At 53.7% G+C, this 18,724-nt stretch overlaps 1 protein-coding gene across 4 annotated transcripts in view; it reads left to right on the top strand.

The window, feature by feature from the left end:
- Nucleotides 1–16,154, top strand: part of PLEKHM2 (pleckstrin homology and RUN domain containing M2) — a 54,507-nt gene extending 38,353 nt beyond the window's left edge. For 2 of the 4 annotated variants that reach the window (XM_067566263.1, XM_067566261.1), the window contains 12 exons: nt 350–1,135; nt 1,866–1,935; nt 2,413–2,503; nt 2,984–3,048; nt 3,575–3,663; nt 8,091–8,223; nt 8,787–8,977; nt 9,832–9,897; nt 12,088–12,247; nt 13,280–13,459; nt 13,566–13,682; nt 14,435–16,154. In XM_067566263.1, the coding sequence (XP_067422364.1) occupies nt 350–1,135; nt 1,866–1,935; nt 2,413–2,503; nt 2,984–3,048; nt 3,575–3,663; nt 8,091–8,223; nt 8,787–8,977; nt 9,832–9,897; nt 12,088–12,247; nt 13,280–13,459; nt 13,566–13,682; nt 14,435–14,572 (2,086 nt within the window). In that variant the 3' untranslated portion in view covers nt 14,573–16,154. Of the gene's footprint in view, nt 1–349; nt 1,136–1,865; nt 1,936–2,412; nt 2,504–2,983; nt 3,049–3,574; nt 3,664–8,090; nt 8,224–8,786; nt 8,978–9,828; nt 9,898–12,087; nt 12,248–13,279; nt 13,460–13,565; nt 13,683–14,434 lie in introns of all 4 variants that reach the window. The other 2 variants (XM_067566262.1, XM_067566259.1) reach the window with 1 other exon arrangement.
- The last annotated feature ends 2,570 nt before the right edge of the window (nt 16,155–18,724 follow it).

Genomic DNA, 18,724 nt, shown 5'->3' with positions numbered 1-18,724 from the left:
AAGATGACAGGAGTGTTGTGCACCTTCAGTTAATAGCAGAGGGCAGTGTGGTTCTTGGATGAAAGGCACTGGGCATGTGTATCTGATTAAGTACTGGGTCTTGACTGCTGTCCTGTTCTGCTATGAAAATACACCCCTGTTTTTTCTCCTCTAGCCCATTGTTTGTGCATCAAAATCATTTGACTGGTAGATGAATTACCCTGCATCTCTGAGGAATAGCCCAGGAGGTGGTGTAAGTGTCGGGAGGGAGACGCAGGCGCTTTATTCCAGGAGTCCAGGTTTCCCTCCCATGGGCACAGAAGGCAGGGTGAGGCTCTGATAACATCAGTGCAGGTTTCTCCTCTTGCAGATTAGCTAAAAAGAAGAAAACAGGCAAGAAAAAGAAGGTGAAATTGGAGGAAGCGGTGACTCCCTCTCCCCCCAGCGCTTCCGAGGCTGGCATCCAACAGGCCGGCAGGGACAGTGGCCTGACCCGACTGAGCGAAGGAGCTGAGCTGAAGAAAGACAGCCACCCTCCCTCTCCAGAGTCTGCGGAGGGCCAGGAGAGGCCAGGAGAGAGCAGCAAGCACTCGGCCCTGCAGCTGGGCCTGCGGATCCCGGAGATGAAGGACACCTCCATGGAGAGCGTGGGGCAGCCCCTGAGCAAAGTGATCGACAAACTGAACGGGCAGCTGGACCCCATGGGCTGGAATTGCCACGTCGAGCCCCCTGATCAGTCCTTTCGGACTAGCATGCCAGGGGAGACCCCGGACGGGCCGCCCTCTGGCAGCTTTAGCGAGGGGATTTCGACCCCCATGGACTTCTACCGCTTTACCGTCGAGAGTCCAAACGCTCTTGCATCAGGTGGTGGCGACCATGACGCTGCAGGGGCTGGCCAACCGCCACATGTTCCTCGTAGCCCTGAGGCTGCTGGACAAGAGGAAGAAGGAGGAGAGGGGGAAACAGCTGGGGCTGTAGAGGACACTCAGGAGGAGGCAGCTAAAACCCAAACCAGTGAAATGGAAACTGGCAGCACGGAGGCGCCCAGCAGGGTAAAAGGAGACCAGCCCAGTCCCTCTCTGAGCAGCGCGGATGACTCGGGAGTGGAGGAGGGACAGGGCAGCCCTTCGGAAACGGCCCATCCATCTGAGTTCAGGTACCGGGGGAGGGAGAAGTGGTATCGAGCGCGGCTGTGTGAGACCGTTTGCTCCCCTCCTTGGCCTCATGGAGTTGGGGGGGAAAGGGTAATGTAGATGGGTGGTTTTCAGGAAGGGTGGGGTCTGTCTTTTGGGTCTGGGGGCTTCTGTAAGAGTTGGCTGGCTCTAGCTGATGCCTGGTGGAGTTTGCTGTTGGCTTTGTCTGGGTGCTGGGATTGGTGTGTTTACATGATTGACTTGGGGGCCGGGGCTGGGAACTGAACAGAGCAACCCATAAAGAAACAGAGGCAGGGGAGGCACAGCTCAACCCTGGTTTCCCTTCTGGGGAGTCCAGACTCGGCCGGGGTGGGGAGCAGGAGGTAGGACAGAGGGCTGGGGTGGGGGTGAGAATAGCTGCCTTGCCCTGTATTCACTAGAAATGTACTTCCATGGCGGGGGGCGAAGGGGGGGTGGCCACCTGCCCCTGCAGGCCCTTGCGGCAGCTGACCACAGGCAGAGCTCACAGCTGAACGGCAGGTCCAGAGCTGAGGCCACAGCGGGACCCCGGAGCTCACAGTGCTGCCTCGGCATCCCAGGGGAGGCTGCCCAGTTCCAGTGAGAGCACTGCGTGCTGGGACTGAGAGTGTCCTCCACTGCATCGCTGGGCTGCACCTGGAGCCCCACCTCCCCTGGATATTACGTGTTAAATGCCACACGTTAACCCTCCTTCCCATGTCTCTCCGCACTCAGGGTGGATAACAACCATCTATTGCTGCTGATGATCCATGTCTTCCGGGAGAACGAGGAGCAGCTGTTCAGGGTAAGTCTGAGCGCAGGAAGGCAAGCGCTTGCAGAGGTGGGTTATTGACTGGACGGCTGGGAACGATCCACGAGGCGTTGGTGTCTGAACTGATGGGTTCCTCTCTGTACATGTGCCTGACCTGGCCGGGCAATAGTCAGGCTGGTCCCATCTACACTAGGAAAGCTACTGTGGTGCTGGGCTCAGTGATAATCTCATTAGTGCGTGGCCCAGTTGAAACAGGTCTGCCTTGTGGAGCAGGTGAGACCCAGCCATGCACCAGAGCTGTGCTGCAGACTGGGGCATTTCCAAGGCTGTGGTGCAGTCCAGGAACACGGTTATTTCTCATGTGCGCTAAAGAATCAAACTGCACATGAGCCGTATTAGATGCCACCGCATGGTAACCAGATCCCGAGGCTTGTAGCTTTGCATGTTATCTGTGGCCGACGAGCATGGAAGCTCTGTTCGTTATGAGGCGTCTCTCCTCTCTTCCCACAGATGATCCGAATGAGCACTGGGCACATGGAGGGGAATCTTCAGCTTGTCTATGTCCTACTGACTGACTGTTACGTTTACCTGATCCGGAAAGGTAGCCCATCCCAGAGACACCAGCTGGGGCTTTTGGTCAAGTAGGGAGTTTACCTTTAGAAGTCCGGATGTGTCGTGAGAGGGGTGTGGGGTTGCCAGAGTGCATGCTCTTATGGGAAGGGCCATTTCTGCCCCCTGGGTTCATACCACAAGCAGCTGGCTCCAGGACACCCAGAAGGGTACTTACCAGCTGTTGGGGGAAGCAGAGAGGTACGTGTCTGCCCACTGAGCAGGCCTGCGTAGGTGGCAGGCCCTGCACCTCGCCAGCTAGTCTGCTGGGGGGAATCCTTCCGGCACCTGGAAGTTAAGACCCCTTCCTCCTGCTCCTCCGAATCCCTGGCTGCTAATTCTGCAAAGAAAGCTCTGGCCTGCAGACTGAGCTGCTCTGCTAGGCAGGGGGAGAGATCAGGGCACATCTGTGTACTGCATTTTGGGACTGTCCTCCCACCTGTTCACACAGCTGTCCTGTGTCCTGTGCTAGGAGCAGCAGAAAAGCCGTACATGGTGGAGGAGGCCATTTCGTACAATGAGCTAGACTACATCTCGGTGAGTCCAGGCTGAGCTCACAGCGGCTGATCCAGGCCTGTCGCACGCCGGGTGCAGCAATGAGCTGGGGAAAGCAGAGGAGATGTGCAGGAAAATGCCTCTTCTTTGCATAGCTGGGTTAGGTTTATTTTCCAGCCCCAGGTATCTGTCCTTCCCTCTCTTGCTGTTGGGACTTGAGGGCATCACAGAGGTACCAAGAGAGAGAGGCTTTGTGCCACTTGGAAGTAGCAATTCCTGATGGAGCTGTTGGAGGACTCTGGAGAACAAAGCCTCCATAGCTGGGAGGTTTGCAGGCTCAGTGTGGGCGACCTACCTGGGGACGCAGAGGAAGTGCCTTCTGGTGTGGCAACATTTCATCCCAGCTGGCACTCTGCCATGTGGGCGCCAACACAGCACTCGCTGCTGGTTCCCCCCCTTTGGCTTTTAGCTACTAGCACGTAGGCCTTTTCAGTGCACATTTGGGGGTGCCTTGTCCCCCTCCTGCTCCTCAGCCTCCCTCATGAGCACTTGTGTGTTCCCGCGGCAGGTTGGCCTGGATCAGCAGACAGTGACGTTGGTCTGCACCAACCGTCGGAAGCAGTTCCTGCTGGACACCGCTGATGTGGCCCTGACAGAGTAAGCGTGCCTGCTACGCACAGAGGTGTAGGTCTGTCCATGTGCCCGGGGTTATTTGTCAGCCACTTCCCTGGAGCCTCTGGGCTGCCCATTATATCTGTGAAATTACCGTGTGAAGCAAATGCCAAGTGATTCTAATTCAGGGTCGCAATTGGGGAGGGGGCTGGATCCCAGGGTGAATATAGCGGAATCGCTTGGTAATAGTGACCATAACATAATAAAATGTAACATCCCTGTGGGGGGGAAACACCAAAGCAGCCCACCACTGTAGCATTTAATTTCAGAAAGGAGAACTACACAAAAATGAGGAAGGTAGTTAAACAGAAATTAAAAGGTACAGTGCCACAAGTGAATCCCTACAAGCTGCATGGAAAGTTTTTAAAGACACAATACTAGAGACTCAATTTAAATTTATACCCCAAATTAAAAAACATAGTCAGAGGACCAAAAAAGTGCCACCGTGGCTAAACAACAAAGTAAAAGAAGCAGTTAGAGGCAAAAAGGCATCCTTTGAAAAATGGAAGTTAAATCCTACTGAGGAAAATAGAAAGGAGCATGAACTCTGGCAAGTGAAGTGTAAAAATATAATTAGAAAGGCCAAAAAAGAATCTGAAGAACAGCTAGCCAAAGACTCAGAAAGTAACAGCAAAAATGTTTAAGTACATCAGAAGCAGGAAGCTGCTAAATAACCAGTGGGGCCAGTGGACAGTTGAGATGCTAAAGGAGCACTCAAGGAAGATAAAGCCATTGCAGAGAAACTAAATGAATTCTTCGCATTAGTTTTCACAGCTGAGGATGTGAGGGAGATTCCCAAACCTGAGCCATTCTTTTTAGGTGACAAACTGAGGAACTGTCCCAGATTGAGGTGTCAGTAGAGGAGGTTTTGGAACAAATTGATACATTAAACAGTAATAAGTCACCCAGGGCCAGATGGTATCACCCAAGAGTTCTGAAGGAGCTCAGATGTGAACTGCAGAACTACGACCTGTAACTAAGCCCCTTTGTTTTCAGATCAACTGATTTTTACCCAAAAAAATCCCGGGGTTTATAAAAAGTATTATTCACTTTTTTCTGCTTTTCACTCTACTTTTGTATCATTCGAATATATAAAAAATCATTTGTTTTAATAGGAAAATCCAATGCATTGCATGAGATCTGTGTGTTACAATAATACATTAGCCTGTGTGTATATGCAAAGCTGCCTGTTAAAGTTAGGCTAGGTATTAGTCTGGAAGATACGCACAATAAACAAGCAGACATGCACACAAGCTCTGACGAGCGTGTGCATCTGAACGTACTGAAGAATCTCACGCTCACCACGTCCGCATTTCAAGCTGTTGGCAAATAACTGGTTAAAGGTTTGAGATACTAAAACGGGAAGAAAATGAAAATCAGGATCAGAATACATTTCAGAACACAAGGATGCATTCGAAAGCTTAAAAAAAAACCACAGGAGAAAAGGATGAAGCTGAGTATATGCGCTGCACATAGTGTGGCCTCGAAATTGGCACGCAGGCCAGCCGGATTAAAGAACATTTGGAGAGCAAACAACACATAAGACTAAACCAAGAAGGTGAAAATAGGTCAATAGTTCTAAGTCTACAACAGTAAACTGTTCATTCAAATGAAAAGTTTTATTTGGGAAGTAGAAATATGTTGTTTTCTTATACTCGGAAATGGCATTGTGGTTTGAGTTTTGTTTCAGTTCTGCAGCAAACCACGTTGAATTCCATTCATCAAAGGATTAATCTAATGAATACCTTCCCCCCACCCCCTGTCCTTCCATCCAAAAAATAAACCCCAATATTTAACCAGAAAAATTAATAGTTTTTTGCACCGATTTTCAGCTGTTTTTGTTGTAGCAATAAACACGATAAATTCCCAGGAAAAATTAAATAAAATAAAAACAGGGAAAAAAAAAGCCCTATATGTAACCTATCATTTAAATCAGCTTCTGTACACAATGACTGGAGGATAGCTAATGCAATGCCAATTTTTTTAAAAGGCTCCAGAGGTGATCCTGTCAATTACAGGCCAGTAAACCTAACTTCAGTACTAGGCAAATTGGTTGGAACTATAGTAAAGAAATTATCAGACACATAGATGACCACGATTTGTTGTGGAAGAGTCAACGTGGTTTTTGTAAAGGAAAATCATGCCTCACCAATCTACTAGAATTCTTTGAGGGGGTCAACAAGCATGTGGACAAGGGTGATGCAGTGGATATAGTGTACTTAGATTTTCAGAAAGCCTTTGACAAGATCCCTCACCAAAGGCTCTTAAGCAAAGTAAGCAGTCGTGGGATAAGAGGGGAAGGTTCTTTCTGGGATCAGTAACTGGCTAAAGGATAGGAAACAAAGGGCAGGAATAAATGGTCAATTTTCACAATGGAGAGAGGTAAATAGTGGTATCTCCCAGGGGTCTGTACTGGGACCAGTACTGTTCAACATATTCATAAATGATCTGGAAAGGGGGGTAAACAGTGAGGTGGCAAAATTTGCAGATGATACAAAACTACTCAAGATAGTTTAGTCCAAAGCAGACTGCGAAGAGTTACAAAAGGGATCTCACAAAACCGGGTGACTGGGCAACAAAATGTCAGATGAAATTCAGTGTTGATAAATGCAAAGTAATGCACATTGGAAAACAGAATCCCAATTAGACATATAAAATGATAGGGTCTAAATTAGCTATTACCACTCACGAAAGAGATCTTGGAGTCACTGTGGATAGTTCTCTGAAAACATCCACTCCATGTGCAGCGGCAGGCAAAAAGCGAACAGAATGTTGGGAATTATTAGGAAAGGGAGAGATGACAAGACAGAAAATATCGTATTGCCTCTTTATAAATCCATGGTGTGTCCACATCTTGAATACTGTGTGCAGATCTGGTCGCCCCATTTCAAAACAGATGTATTGGAATTAGAAAAGGTACAGAAAAGGGTAACTGAAATGATTAAGGGTATGGAACAGCTTCCATATGTGGAGAGATTGAGACTGGGACTTCTCAGCTTGGAAAAGAGATGACTAAGGGGGGACATGACAGAGGTCTATAAAATCGTGACTGGTGTGGAGAAAGTAAATAAGGAAGTGTTATTTACTCCTTCTCATAACACAAGAACTAGGGGTTGCCCAATGAAATGAACAGGCAGCAGGTTTACAATGAACAAAAGGCAGTATTTCCTCACACAACACACAGTCAGCCTGTGGAACTCCTTGCCAGAGGATGTTGTGAAGGCCAAGACTATAGCAGGGTTCAGAAAAGAGCTGGATAAGTTGATGGAGGATAGGTCCACCAATGGCTGCTAGCCGGGATGGGCAGGGATGTAAAACCCAGCTCTGAGTGCCCCTAGCCTCTGTTCGCCAGAAGCTGGGAATGGGTGACAGGGATCGGATCAATTGATGGTGACCTGGTCTGTTCATTCCCTCTCACGCACCTGGCACTGGCCGCTGTCGGGAGACAGGACACTGGGCTGGATGGACCCAAGCTTGTTCTGACCCAGTCTGGACGTTCTTATGCATGTTTTATGGTATCTCGGTTGCTGTTTTGTTTAAAGGTCCCAGGTTGTTTCTGAGATCTGAGGGTTGTTTTAGCTACAACAAATTAGCCCCTCAAACGCTTTGATTTTGAGTTCATTAAAACTTGCAAAATGCTCCCAACAGCTCCCTCTGCTGGCTGCCAGCTCGGCGCACGGCCTGCTGCCTGCAGTGACTCCTGGTTTAAATACCTCCCTAACGATCTTAACGTTGCTTGCCCTGTATTCGGTTCCCAGGCCCCACTGGGGTGACCATGTTTTGCTGTGAATGGATTTGTCTGTTCTTACTGCAGAATAAAGGTCAGATGTTCGCCTTCACACCATGATCAGGCTGTGACTGACTGGCCCCGAAAGGAACAGGGATAAGGACAGATTGTTGGGTTTTGAGTTCACTGGCAAATCTGCAGCTCTGTCCTCACCTTGTGTAGGGCCAGGGAGAAGGTGGCTTGTGCCCTCTTCGACCCCTTAGGCTCCATGCGACCCCTTATTCAACCCCCTGGACACCTCTCTCGTAAGCCAGCTGAAATGTTCTCTATTTGGTTTCCTTTCTAGTATGTTATTTCAGCAGGGGCTTTGTAAGTTCAGGTCCCTGAGAGGAGCTCTCTCAGGCAGGCTGCTTCCCAGGGATCAGCAGCTTCCGTTTCCTTGGACTATTCCTTTATACCAAGCACCTTTGGGCCCCCATCCTGCAATTGGATCCTTGTCGGTTGAACCTTGTGCTCTTGTGTTATCAGTAGGGCTCCATGTTAGGTGCATGGCTCTGCCCCTATGGATCTGATTGTAGGATTGAGTCTGCGCTATCATTTCTGCGCCAGGACTTGAGCTGGCGTCCAGAGGGGTCTGCTTCCGAGAGGTGACCTCACCAAAGAGCTCCCTTCTCCCCTCTCCCAGGTTCTTCCTGGTCTCTTTGAAGTCAGCCATGATCAAAGGCTGCCGAGAGCCGCCGTACCCCAGCATCCTCACTGATGCCACTATGGAGAAGCTGGCGCTGGCCAAGTTTGTGGCCCAAGAGTCCAAGTGCGAGGTGAGATGGGAATTTGGGGATCTTTCAATATTTCCTTCACTGACGTTTTCTTCTTACCAGTCCCGCATCTGCTGAGAGGCACTTTTCATTGTGCTCCTGCACCCTGCTCTGCCGTGCCCTCTTCCCACAGTTACCGAGCGTCACTGGCCATGCTGGGGCAGTTTCAGCGGGGCAGATCAGTTTTCACCCCCTGCCCCTGTTGTGGTCTGTTCGTTGCTCCGCACCATCCCAGAGGTGGTGTCAGTTTCAGGATCTCATCCGTCTTTCAGAGGCTGTTCTGAGTTCAGTGGTTAGTAACTGCATGGAGACGCTCCAGTGGAAGGTGCTATGTGTCAGGAGCTGAGCCATGTGGTCCCCACCAGAAGCCATTCTCTGACTTGCTGCCCAATCCTTTTCTATTCGGCCCCTTAAGGCTTCCAGCCAGTCCCGGATGTGCGATTCCTGCGGCACGGACTCCCCTGGCCAGGGTGATGCTGTCCCTCGGAGAAGCCCAGCTGCTGTTAGGCCTAGGAGACTGGTAACGCCTTGCTCAGTCTGTCTGTCTGTCTCTCTCTCTCTCACAGGCTTCCAATGTGATTGTGCGCTTCTATGGCCTCGTTCACTGGGAGGACCCCATGGACGAGGTGCTGGGACCAGCCCCTTCCCATTACGCTTCTCCTGAGAGCTCAGTCACCAAAGAAGGCATCCTGCATTACAAGGCTGGGACCTCGTACCTGGTGAAGGAGCACTGGAAGACCTGCTTTGTGGTGCTCAGGTGGGAGCTGGGGCTGCGTGTACGAGGGCGCTCTTACAGGGCTGGGGGTGAAGCGCTGAGGGAAGGCAACGCAGCCTTGCTGCCTGGTACAAATGGCCTTGTCTCGGGGGGCTTGTAAACCCTGGGCGAGGTCAGGATGCAGAGACCAGAAAGCCCATCCCGACCTGCAGCTCTTATGGACGTTAGCAGATGGGCACCATAATACAAGGCTGATTTTTATCCAGGAGTGAGCCTTCTCCACACCCCGCACAGCTTCAGATCTCCCCCTCCCCCCCCACAGCTGCCCCCGCCTCTCTGATGGCTGAAGAGGCCTAGGTGGGATGTTTGAAGCCCACTGTTGTTTCTGCTCCAGTAAAGCCAAGTGACCCCTCTGATCTTTGGGTGGAGCCAGAGCTGGGACTTGAGTCCAGTGCTGGTCGCTCATAGCAGCAGCCCTGGGAGCTGAGCCCTGGGCCAGCCTGCACTCGATATCAACGATATTCTTCTCGCTCAATGTTGTACTGTGGTAGCTAGAGAGAGAGAGAGAACACCCTGCGATCACTGATCTTACTGTCCTGACGCTCAGGATAAAGTCCCCTAATAGAGACTATCCAATGTCCCGGGGCAGAGCTGAGCTGCTCTCCCTTCGCTCCCCTTGTTCTTGTCTACACAGGTTCCAGCTGCAGCCAGCCGTTCATAGCATCAGTGGCGCGGTCCCGTCACAGCTTGTGCTGGGCTGGCAGCAGGAATCCCGTGGCTAGAAGGGAGGGAAGTCTGACATGACGGCTGCTGGGCTAAAGCAAGGGGAGGTTTGTGCTGCTGTTAAGGCAGCGCCGGCTGAGTTACCTACTTTGTCTTGTGTTTCCAATCAGCAGCAACGGGATCTTATACCAGTACCCAGACCGCACTGACGTCACCCCTCTGCTCTCCGTGAACATGGGGTAAGTGAGCGTGAGCACGTTAGCTGCGGGGCAGTGCTGTAGCAGGGTTCATCTCCCCACTGGAGTTGTACCTGCCACAGGTAGCAGATAGCATCCCTGGGCCTCATTAGAACTGACCTGCAGAGTGAGCACACGAGTCTTCATCTGCTGGCAGGGACGTTTACTCTAAGGACGTCTGCTAAGTCTCTGCACCTCCCAGTTTCTCTCCCCAGGAGAAGGCAGCAGCCCAAGGCAGAGAGCGGTGGGTTGTCTTGGATGATTGGTAATGAGAGCCGGAGCCTTTCACCCGTGCTTCACCAGTTCAATCCCTCCAGCAGCAGACATGGAAAGTCAGTGACATCTGAGGGGCATTTGGCCCTATGTGAAGTGAGTTGGGGCCCAGATTTCAGGCCATTCCTAATGCACAGGGGTCAGTGTTCCACGTCGAAGGCTACCATTACAGACAGTCTCAGGCCGCAGGTTGAATGAGCTGTGGAGACTGAACTCTCCCCTCGTGCCCCAGGTCTCTGCAAGTTGGGGCTGAGGTATATAAGCTGGGTAAGATGAGGCAACTTGCACTGTGCTGGAGATAAAGGACTCCAGCCTTTAGATCATCTGAAGCACATGGCTGCTGGAGAATTGCCCAGCAGTTGTCAGGCTGTTAGTGGTGATCCTGGAGTGCAGAGGTCAGTTTCTCTCTCCTGAGACCTGGCTGGCTGGTGTGAAATATGACAGAAGCTTTTTTTTCTGTGTTACGTCAAAATTGGTAGGGATCTGGAAGGCAGGACTCCTGGGTTCCATTCCTGGCTCTGCCACCGACTCCTTGTGTATCATGAACAAGTCACGTAGTCAGTGCTTGGGGTTCCTCACTTATATAACCCTGGTTATTGTTTGAAGCTTTAGGGCTAAGTATGTACACAGATGCTGTGAAATCAGTGGGAGGCCAAGCCTGCATCTGAGAACGGAGCTTGGGACGCCAGTTTCTAAGAGCGTTGAGAAGCGTGGATTGAAGAGCAGAGTATTCCCGTTAGATCTGCCGGGTGCTTTCAGAGGAGGCGTGAGGCTGGCATGCAAGCGGGGTCATAGGACTGAGACTGTTACGCCAGCATTGCTCAGGGAGTGGCAGGGGCCATTAGCGGGCTGGTCGTGGTAGGAATACCCAGTCCTCTGACAGCAGAGCAGGTGACTGGAGGCTGGTTTATGTCCTGCCTGTTTTTACATGCATAAGACCCTGGTGTCTGACCCAAATGAAATACATCAGACTGCCGCAGTGTGCAGCAAAACCAATCCCCATGCCCACACAACACCCCTCTGCTAGCCCACATCTCCTGATCTCCACACCCAGGATGGGGCAGAGGAAGAGAAGCCAGGATCTAAACCACATTGATTAGAACTAACACCTCAAATTGCACCTGGAAGCGGATGGGAGAGCCAGGGCTGCTCACAGGGCCCTGGGGGTGCCGGATTCACGGACTTGTTACAGCAAGCAGCTGAGCCATTGCGTTCTGTGCCAGCCAATGCTTTGAGCGGTCTTCAGAGGCAGCCCTGACAAGAGGGCGTTGTGCTAAGCCAACTGGAGGTGGCAAAGGTCTGGGGTGACATTGGGGAGACCAGCCACACCAAGGGAATGCCGTAGACTCTGAGCTACCTAGAGACTGCCCCAAGCAGGCCTGAGTCATCGCTGCCAGCTGGGCATCCAAGAGCTGGCGGAGGTTTATAATTCCCCTTGGATTGTGGGCTTCTTGGGCAATGAGTGCAGCAGTGGTTCTCACACACACACACCCCAACCAGCATCACCTCCGTCTGCTCCACTCCGAGCCTCAGCCGGCTAGTCATCGTCCAGGCCCCAGCTTTGGCCAGACACTGAGAAAGCAAGGAATCAGCCAGACCTAGATGATCGGGAGCCGTACGTCAGAGCTAAGAATAATCAACACAGTGACGGCAGCGTGGCCCCAAACACCTCCCAGCCTCTTCTAGTGGGGAGTGGGGGAAGGGGCAGAACTAACCCTGGAATCACCCCGCACGAGGGCTCCTCTGGCTGACAGAAGATGAGGCGCCTCAGGGCCTGTGAGAGGAGCATCTGGAACACCTGGTGAAGCTGGGGCATGTTTTGCCCTCCCTGGAGCTATGTGCCCAAATGCAGGGTGGACCTGGGCCCATTGCTCTCCTCCATGCTGGTGGTCTCTGATCTCTGCTTTCTGCTCCTTTCAGGGGGGAGCAGTGCGGCGGGTGTCGGCGATCGAACACCACGGATCGCCCACACTCCTTCCAGGTGATCCTGACCGACCGCCCCTCCCTGGAGCTGAGCGCCGAGAACGAGGAGGAGATGGCAGACTGGATGCAGTACTTGTGCCAGGCCGTCTCCAAAGGGGTGAGCAGCTCCCCACGCTCGCTCCGAGCTGTGGACGGCACGTCACATGGTGCCAGGTCACGATCAGTTTTCCTGAGCCTGAATGGAAACCTGCCAGCCAATTAATCCTTTGCGTAGCCCTGTGCAGTTAGCCTGCGGGGGGCCAGCATCTTGGTCATCTCTGAATTTTGTCTGTGATCCCATCTGCTTCACACCCATCCTCCCGGGGGTTCATGTGAACCCGCGTGGTTGCAGATGATGGTTCTGAAGCAGGACCCTCTGGGGTCCCTTTCCATGTCGGGCCAGAGCTGCTTGTAGCCTTGGTACCAGGTTTGTAAAGTGACTCTGGTTTTGTGACCTGTTGCCTCTTAGAAGACGGCTGTGCCCAGCGTGCTACGTGGTGGGGCCCTGAATCAAGGCAGCCCCCCATTTTGAAGGATCCCCTTTCCGCACTGCCTTGGCGTTGATACTTAGCGCAGACGGCCAGCCCTGTTCTGCCAGGAAGGAGACGAGGCTCAGGAGTGGGTGTGGGGCTCGGTCTCTGGGCCAGGGAAGCAGCTGGTGAATACTGCTCCCGCCAGCAGAGCAGCTCTGGCTTAGAGGCACATTTGTCTCTTCAGATGCTTGGCCAACCCCTCCCCATAGCATCCCATCCCTGTCATTTCTGGGGCCTCTGTGACTGGACAGAAGGGCCAGCGGGGCGGCAGCTCTCGAGGGGCGGGTAGGATAAAATAGCGAGGCAGGGCCTCGTGCACAGCGCAGGATTTGAAGCTGTGCAGGTGGCTTGGAGCAGGATCCTGGAAAACGGGCCAGTGGAGAGGGGGCCAGATCCTCAGCTGGCGTAGATCAGTGGAGCTCCATTGACGTCAGTGGAGCGGCACCGATTTACACCAGCTGTGACTCTGGGCCTGGGAGTGACTCGTCTCAGCAGAGGCACACGGCCGTGTCTGGAGAGAGGCCTCTGCACGCGTGTTGGGGCCTGACGAAAAGCAGAGGATTGTGGGCTGCGGCCAGCAGAGTGGCTGGTTCTAATGGTGTGCTGTCTCCCCCCAGGTGATCCCCCAGGGAGCGATCCCCACGCCCTGCATCCCCTGCTGTCTTGTCGTCACCGACAAGAAGGCATTCACCTGCCACGAGGACTGCCAGACCAGCTTCTTCCGCTCACTCGCCACCGTGGAGCTGCCAGACGTCACGGCCGTGGCTACAGAAGCTGGCAAGGAGTACTGTATAATAGTGAGTGTGGGCACGTGCCTGGGCGGCGGCCCGGAGCCTGACTGCCATTCGGAAGGGGAGCTGGCTCCGGGTAGTAACCGCCCTGCCTCTCTGTTGGTGTGTTTAGGAGTTTGCTCAGGATCGCAACCAGTTCCTGCCCCCCTGGGTCCTGTACTTTAGTTGCACTACGGAGCTGGAGAGGTTCCTCTTGGCACTTAGCACCGTGTGGAGAAATATCAACCAGGTAAACGGGCCCAAGGCAGCGCCGGTAGCACTAGCTCACTGTTCACAGGGTGAGCTGCCGGTTCCTGCATCCTTAGCCGGGCTAGGAGGCCCGACTGCAGGGAAGGGGCAGGGGTGTGGGGCCTGTCTGGCCTTTCAGAGGTTGGCCTGCACCTGCCTACAGGTGGGTCGGGCTCAAACTCTTGGCCTCCATGCTTAGGGTTGGAGAGCAGCCAAGCTCCGCTTAGCCTGCTGGGTCGATGCAGTCCCCAGTCCTGCCTTCCGCGAGTCGGGTTTGGTGGCTATGGGGAGAGCTGTCTGCCTGCCGAGGGCAGTGCTCCGGGGAGCAATGGGCAGCACACACGCCTGGGCATGTCATGCGGCTTTCCTCGCCGGAGGCCGCAACTCCCAGCCTGCTTCGGAGACCAGTCGTGGGAACTGGACATTCACTGACACCAGCTGGTCTCCGCTGAGGACAGGCTCTGTCCAGGGACAGCGGTGGGGGCTGTGGATCAGACTGAGGGGTGTCAGGAGAGCTTGGGGGCTGGATAACCTTGGCATAACCCCATCCCCCACTCTGCCAGCGCTGTGACTCCTGCTCTTTCACAGACACTGGTGTGTCTGTAGAGCTAACCCAGTACATGGTGGTGGCAAGTCTCCCCAAACAGCCATGTGCTGCCCGCATCCTGGGCAGTAATCCCCGGGATTCCTTGTGCCTGATGCAGCCCCTAGCAGGGTTACGGTGTGACCTCCGGCTCTCTGCGTGCCTTCCAGGTGGATCTCCTGCACAAGGCAATCCAAGAAGCCTCGGTCAAGAAGAAATGCGAGGATGCGCTGAGCCTGATCCACAGCGCCTGGCAGCGCAGCGACAGCCTGTGCCGGGGTCGGGCCTCGCGGGACCCCTGGTGTTAACACCCGGCGTGGGAAGGAACAGAGGCAAAGACAGAACCTCCCGTTATAAGAGGCACAAAATAACCTCCCCACCCCGTGACACTCGCTCTGCAGGGCAGTCCTGTGCCGGACCGGTACAGGCAGGTGGAGGCCGACAGACTCTTTAGCAACCGAGCGTACGTTCCCCTGGGCAGTGTTTGAACTTGCTGCGGGCACAGGTTCCCATTGCTCTCCCTCTAGCTGGGAGTGTACATGTGTGTATATCATGGATCGGACTGAAGCCTTCACACTGCACCACGGTACATCGCTTCTCTGCTGCTTCACAGTGGGACTTTACGGTACCAGGCCCACAGCGGGGGGACTGCACTGGAGATGGGGGAGCTACCGCACTGCCTGGCTGCTTCATCTAGATCAACCCCCATGCGTGGGTAGCTGCATCAAGTGCTTTATTCAGAGACTCTGGCCAGGTCCACACTCTGCTCCACCGCCCAGCTGCCTCCGGTCAAGTTACTCTCCTTAAAGGAATAATAACCGAATATTAATGTGGGCGGGGCGGGGTGGGGGGTCTGGGCATGGCGTGCACTCATTGGACACCAGCCGGGGTCCGAGCGCTTGTACTGACTAGTTGTTCATTTTAGAACACGTTCGATTGTACCCGTGGTGAGACTGGAACACTAAATAGCTACTGCGCATGTTTTATCCTTGCTAAACTAACGCACTGCTTCACCTCTGGGGGTGCCTCCCCCCCACCTCTCCTTGACCATTCGTGAGCGGCATGAGTTGGATATTCTCTGCCCATCAGATCTCTCTGCTGTTACTAGATCTCTACCCAGGGCACGTCCCTGTCCCGTCACAGCTATACAAAGCCACAGGGAAGAAAGCTGCAGCTCCGCTGGCTTGGCTTTCGGGCTGTGATTGTGGGTTTCTGGGTCTGATCTGATGTCTAACAGGCAGAGTGGCAGAAGCTGGACCGCGGGGTTGTGCTGGATCGAAAATTAATCCTCTTCTGGAAGCACAAGCAGCATGTTCAGCATCCCAGGAGATGTTGGCCATTGGTACGTAGGCCCCTCTCTCTTCCACCCGTTTGCCCAGTGGCTGCTCCTGACGTTGTTAGGAGTTTTACACGGGCAAGGGGCGTGTGTGTGAAACACTGACGCAAATCCAGACAACCTAGTGTGGGCGGAGCAGAGAGATTTAGGCACTTGGGGTTGAGAATTTCCACGTATTCTAGAGGATTTAGACACACGCCTTCCATTCGTTTAACTGGAACGTGTCTAAATCCCCCAGACTGCTTTACGAATCTCAGCTTCCAGAGAGAGAGAGTACAAATACTGGAGCATTTGGGGAGCAGGGGGGTGGTAGCTATTAACCCTTTGTGTGCAAAAGCAAATCCCTATGAACTGGGGCCATGTAAGTTAACAGCAGTTACCCTCTATGGAGAGTGGTTTGGATTTTTATTTGTTTGGGGATTTTTTTAATAAGTTGGAGACCTTCTAATGTAATATATGTTCATGGGGCCTTTTTTCCAGGAGGTGATCTGTGTGACCGAATGTACATGTATATACATCTGCTTCCTCGGCCCCGGAATAAATACTCATTGGTATCTTGGTGTCTGTCCTGCTGGCCTTTGGCTAGCTGGAATTCTCTCGTCAGCAGCTGGTTTTCCTCTGTGGCTTGCTTTAAACCATCATCTGGCCATATGGGCCAGGATCACAGGCAGTTTGGGGTCTGAGGCTGCTCCTGTTGGTGGGACGAATGAAAGGCTTCGAGAAGCAAGCAGTAAGGTATTGGGTCAGCTGGGGAGGGGGAGGTTTTGCCTGGAAAGGATCTGCCCACAGATTGAAGCAGTTTATGGCCCTCGAGGAGGTGTTTATTTTATGCCACCAGGAGATCATGCACCCACATAGCTGCAGCGCTGTCCATGCAGACATACCCTTAGAGAGCTGGTTGTTGCGCCAGGCCTGATGAACTAATGTTCACAGCTCACCTAAATGGTCACAACAACAGGAGAAGGCAGTGACTGATCCAGTTTAGAGGGGACACGGGGGCCTCCTCTACGATGAGAGGATTTAAAGCACAGATGGCGCCCAGGAGCTTTCTAAATACTGCAGGGTGTGGGAATCGGGGTGTGCGTCTCAGCCTGTAAGAGGGAGCCGGTGATCCTCACAGCCCTGTGTCGGGCTGGCTAATGACTCAAACCAGATTGCTATGACCCCTACGTTTTGGGTTCCCAGCTGATTTTAGAGTTATTTCTGTGCACCCTGTGGTGCAGCCCTGGGGGAGGAGAGGCCGGTGCTGTGTTTAACAAACAGTTAACGGCCAATCAAAGGGTCACCCAGTGAAATGAACGGGCAGCAGGTGTAAAACCAATAGAAGGAAGTACACATTTCCCACAATGCACAGTCCGCCTGTGGAACGCCTTGCCAGGTAATGACATGAAGGCCAAAAATATAACAGGGTTCAAAAAAGAATTTGAAGAGTTCATGGAGGACGGGTCCATCAATGGCTAGTAGCCACCATGGTCCAGGTGCCAGAAATATCTGGCACCAGCCACTGTCGGAAGGCGGGACTAGATGGACCATCGGTCTGACCCAGTATGGCCGTTCTTATGTAAAATGGCTTTCCAGGGACACCCTGATGTGGACTGACGGATGGGTGCAACCATCACTGGGGTTCTGCGCTCAGCCCAGACCAACACAGATGTCAGTGCATTCACACCTGCTCTATCCTGGCGCTTGTGAGAAGAGAATCAGGCCCCCAGGCAGGCCGTGTGGCTTCAGTGGACAGAGTCCTGGGCTGGGATTTGGGGTCTATTCCTAGCTCTGGCACTGGCCTGCTGGGTGACCTTGGGCAAGTCACTTCCCTGCTTGCTGCCTTGGTTTCCCCCTCTGTGTAACTGGGATGATGAAACTGACGACCTTTGTAAAGCACTTTGAGTGTGACTCACGCAAAGCACCAGCTAAGAGCTTGGGGTAGTTGTTATGATGAGCCTGGAAACAGCCCTGGAGCCAGTCTGTGGCACTAGGGGACACGGGGGGACCTTTAACGTGTCTGTAGAACAAGAGGCCAAGTCCCCTGGGCTTTATTCACACAGAGCTCGGACAGGCTGCGCGGGGATCGGTCACCAGAGAAAACAGGGCGAGCCCAGTAGGACTAGAGAGGTCCGGACTCCGGCGCTAAGGCCGTGAGAAGCCTGGAAGTACAGGAGGCGGGTGATGGTCGCTAGTGTTTGCATCTTCTCCCGGCAGCGCTGTACGTGCGGGGATGTCTCACTCCCCACTGCACCTCCTGCTCCATCACTCCTCAGCAAACGGAGGCTCCTGGAACAAAAGGCCTGACTCAGCCTGGGGCACTCCTGCAGGTCCAAGAGCTGCGCCTGTGTGCTCGGAGCCGAGAGGCTGCCCCTTTCCCGGCTCAGGGCAGGGAGCTCATGTTGGAGCACGGCTCTGGGGCTGTATTGTTCAGATCAGTGGTTCCCAACCTGTGGCCCCCCAGGGCTTTCAAAGTGGCTGCAGAAGGGAGCCGCTGCCTAAAGACCCAGGCGCAGCGCGTTTCCCCAGGGCTAAAAGACCGGTGCTGGCTCCTTGCTGCAGTCTGGGGGACAGGAGATCCGTGCTCCCCTCCCGCTGGCTGTAGCAGGGAGCACGACAAAGTGCTCTGCCTGGGTCCCTAGGCGCTGGGGTCCCTGCTGGAGCCAGAGGGAGGCGAGCACTGATCTCCCGTTCCCCTGGCTGCAGAAGGGAGCCACCGCCTCAGCACCCGGGTGCAGCGCGGGGGGCTCCAGGACGTGCGGTTTCCCTGCTGCAGCCAGGGAGACGGGAGATAGTGAGTAGACAGCCTCCTCGCTGAGCTCCTCCCGTCTGGCTGCAGTGGGGGGAACTGAGGGGGGTGGCTGCTGTGGCCCCTCAGGGTTGTAAAAATTATATCTGAGGCCCTCGAGCAAGGAAGGCTGAGCACCGCTGGTCTGGATGAACGTTCTGGGTCACTCCCAGCAATAATCACAGCCGAGTCCTGCGTTGCCCACGGGCTAAGTGCCAAGAGGGGCTCCGAGGGGACCAGGGCTCAGCCACAGATCCAAAGGTTGCCGAGGGCGAGGCGACACAATTGCTCAGGTGATCCAGGCTATTTCAGGGGTGTGTTGGCTTCCCTGCAGTTTGGCCTTTGCTTTCATGC

The sequence above is a fragment of the Emydura macquarii genome, unplaced genomic scaffold, assembly GCF_026122565.2.
Source record: "Emydura macquarii macquarii isolate MOO-44397 ecotype Brisbane River unplaced genomic scaffold, CSIRO-AGI_Emac_v2 contig_2768, whole genome shotgun sequence".
NCBI classification, from domain to species: Eukaryota; Metazoa; Chordata; order Testudines; family Chelidae; genus Emydura; species Emydura macquarii.
The sequence above is the reverse complement of the archived record's forward strand: the minus strand, read 5'-3'. Positions and strand labels throughout refer to the sequence as shown.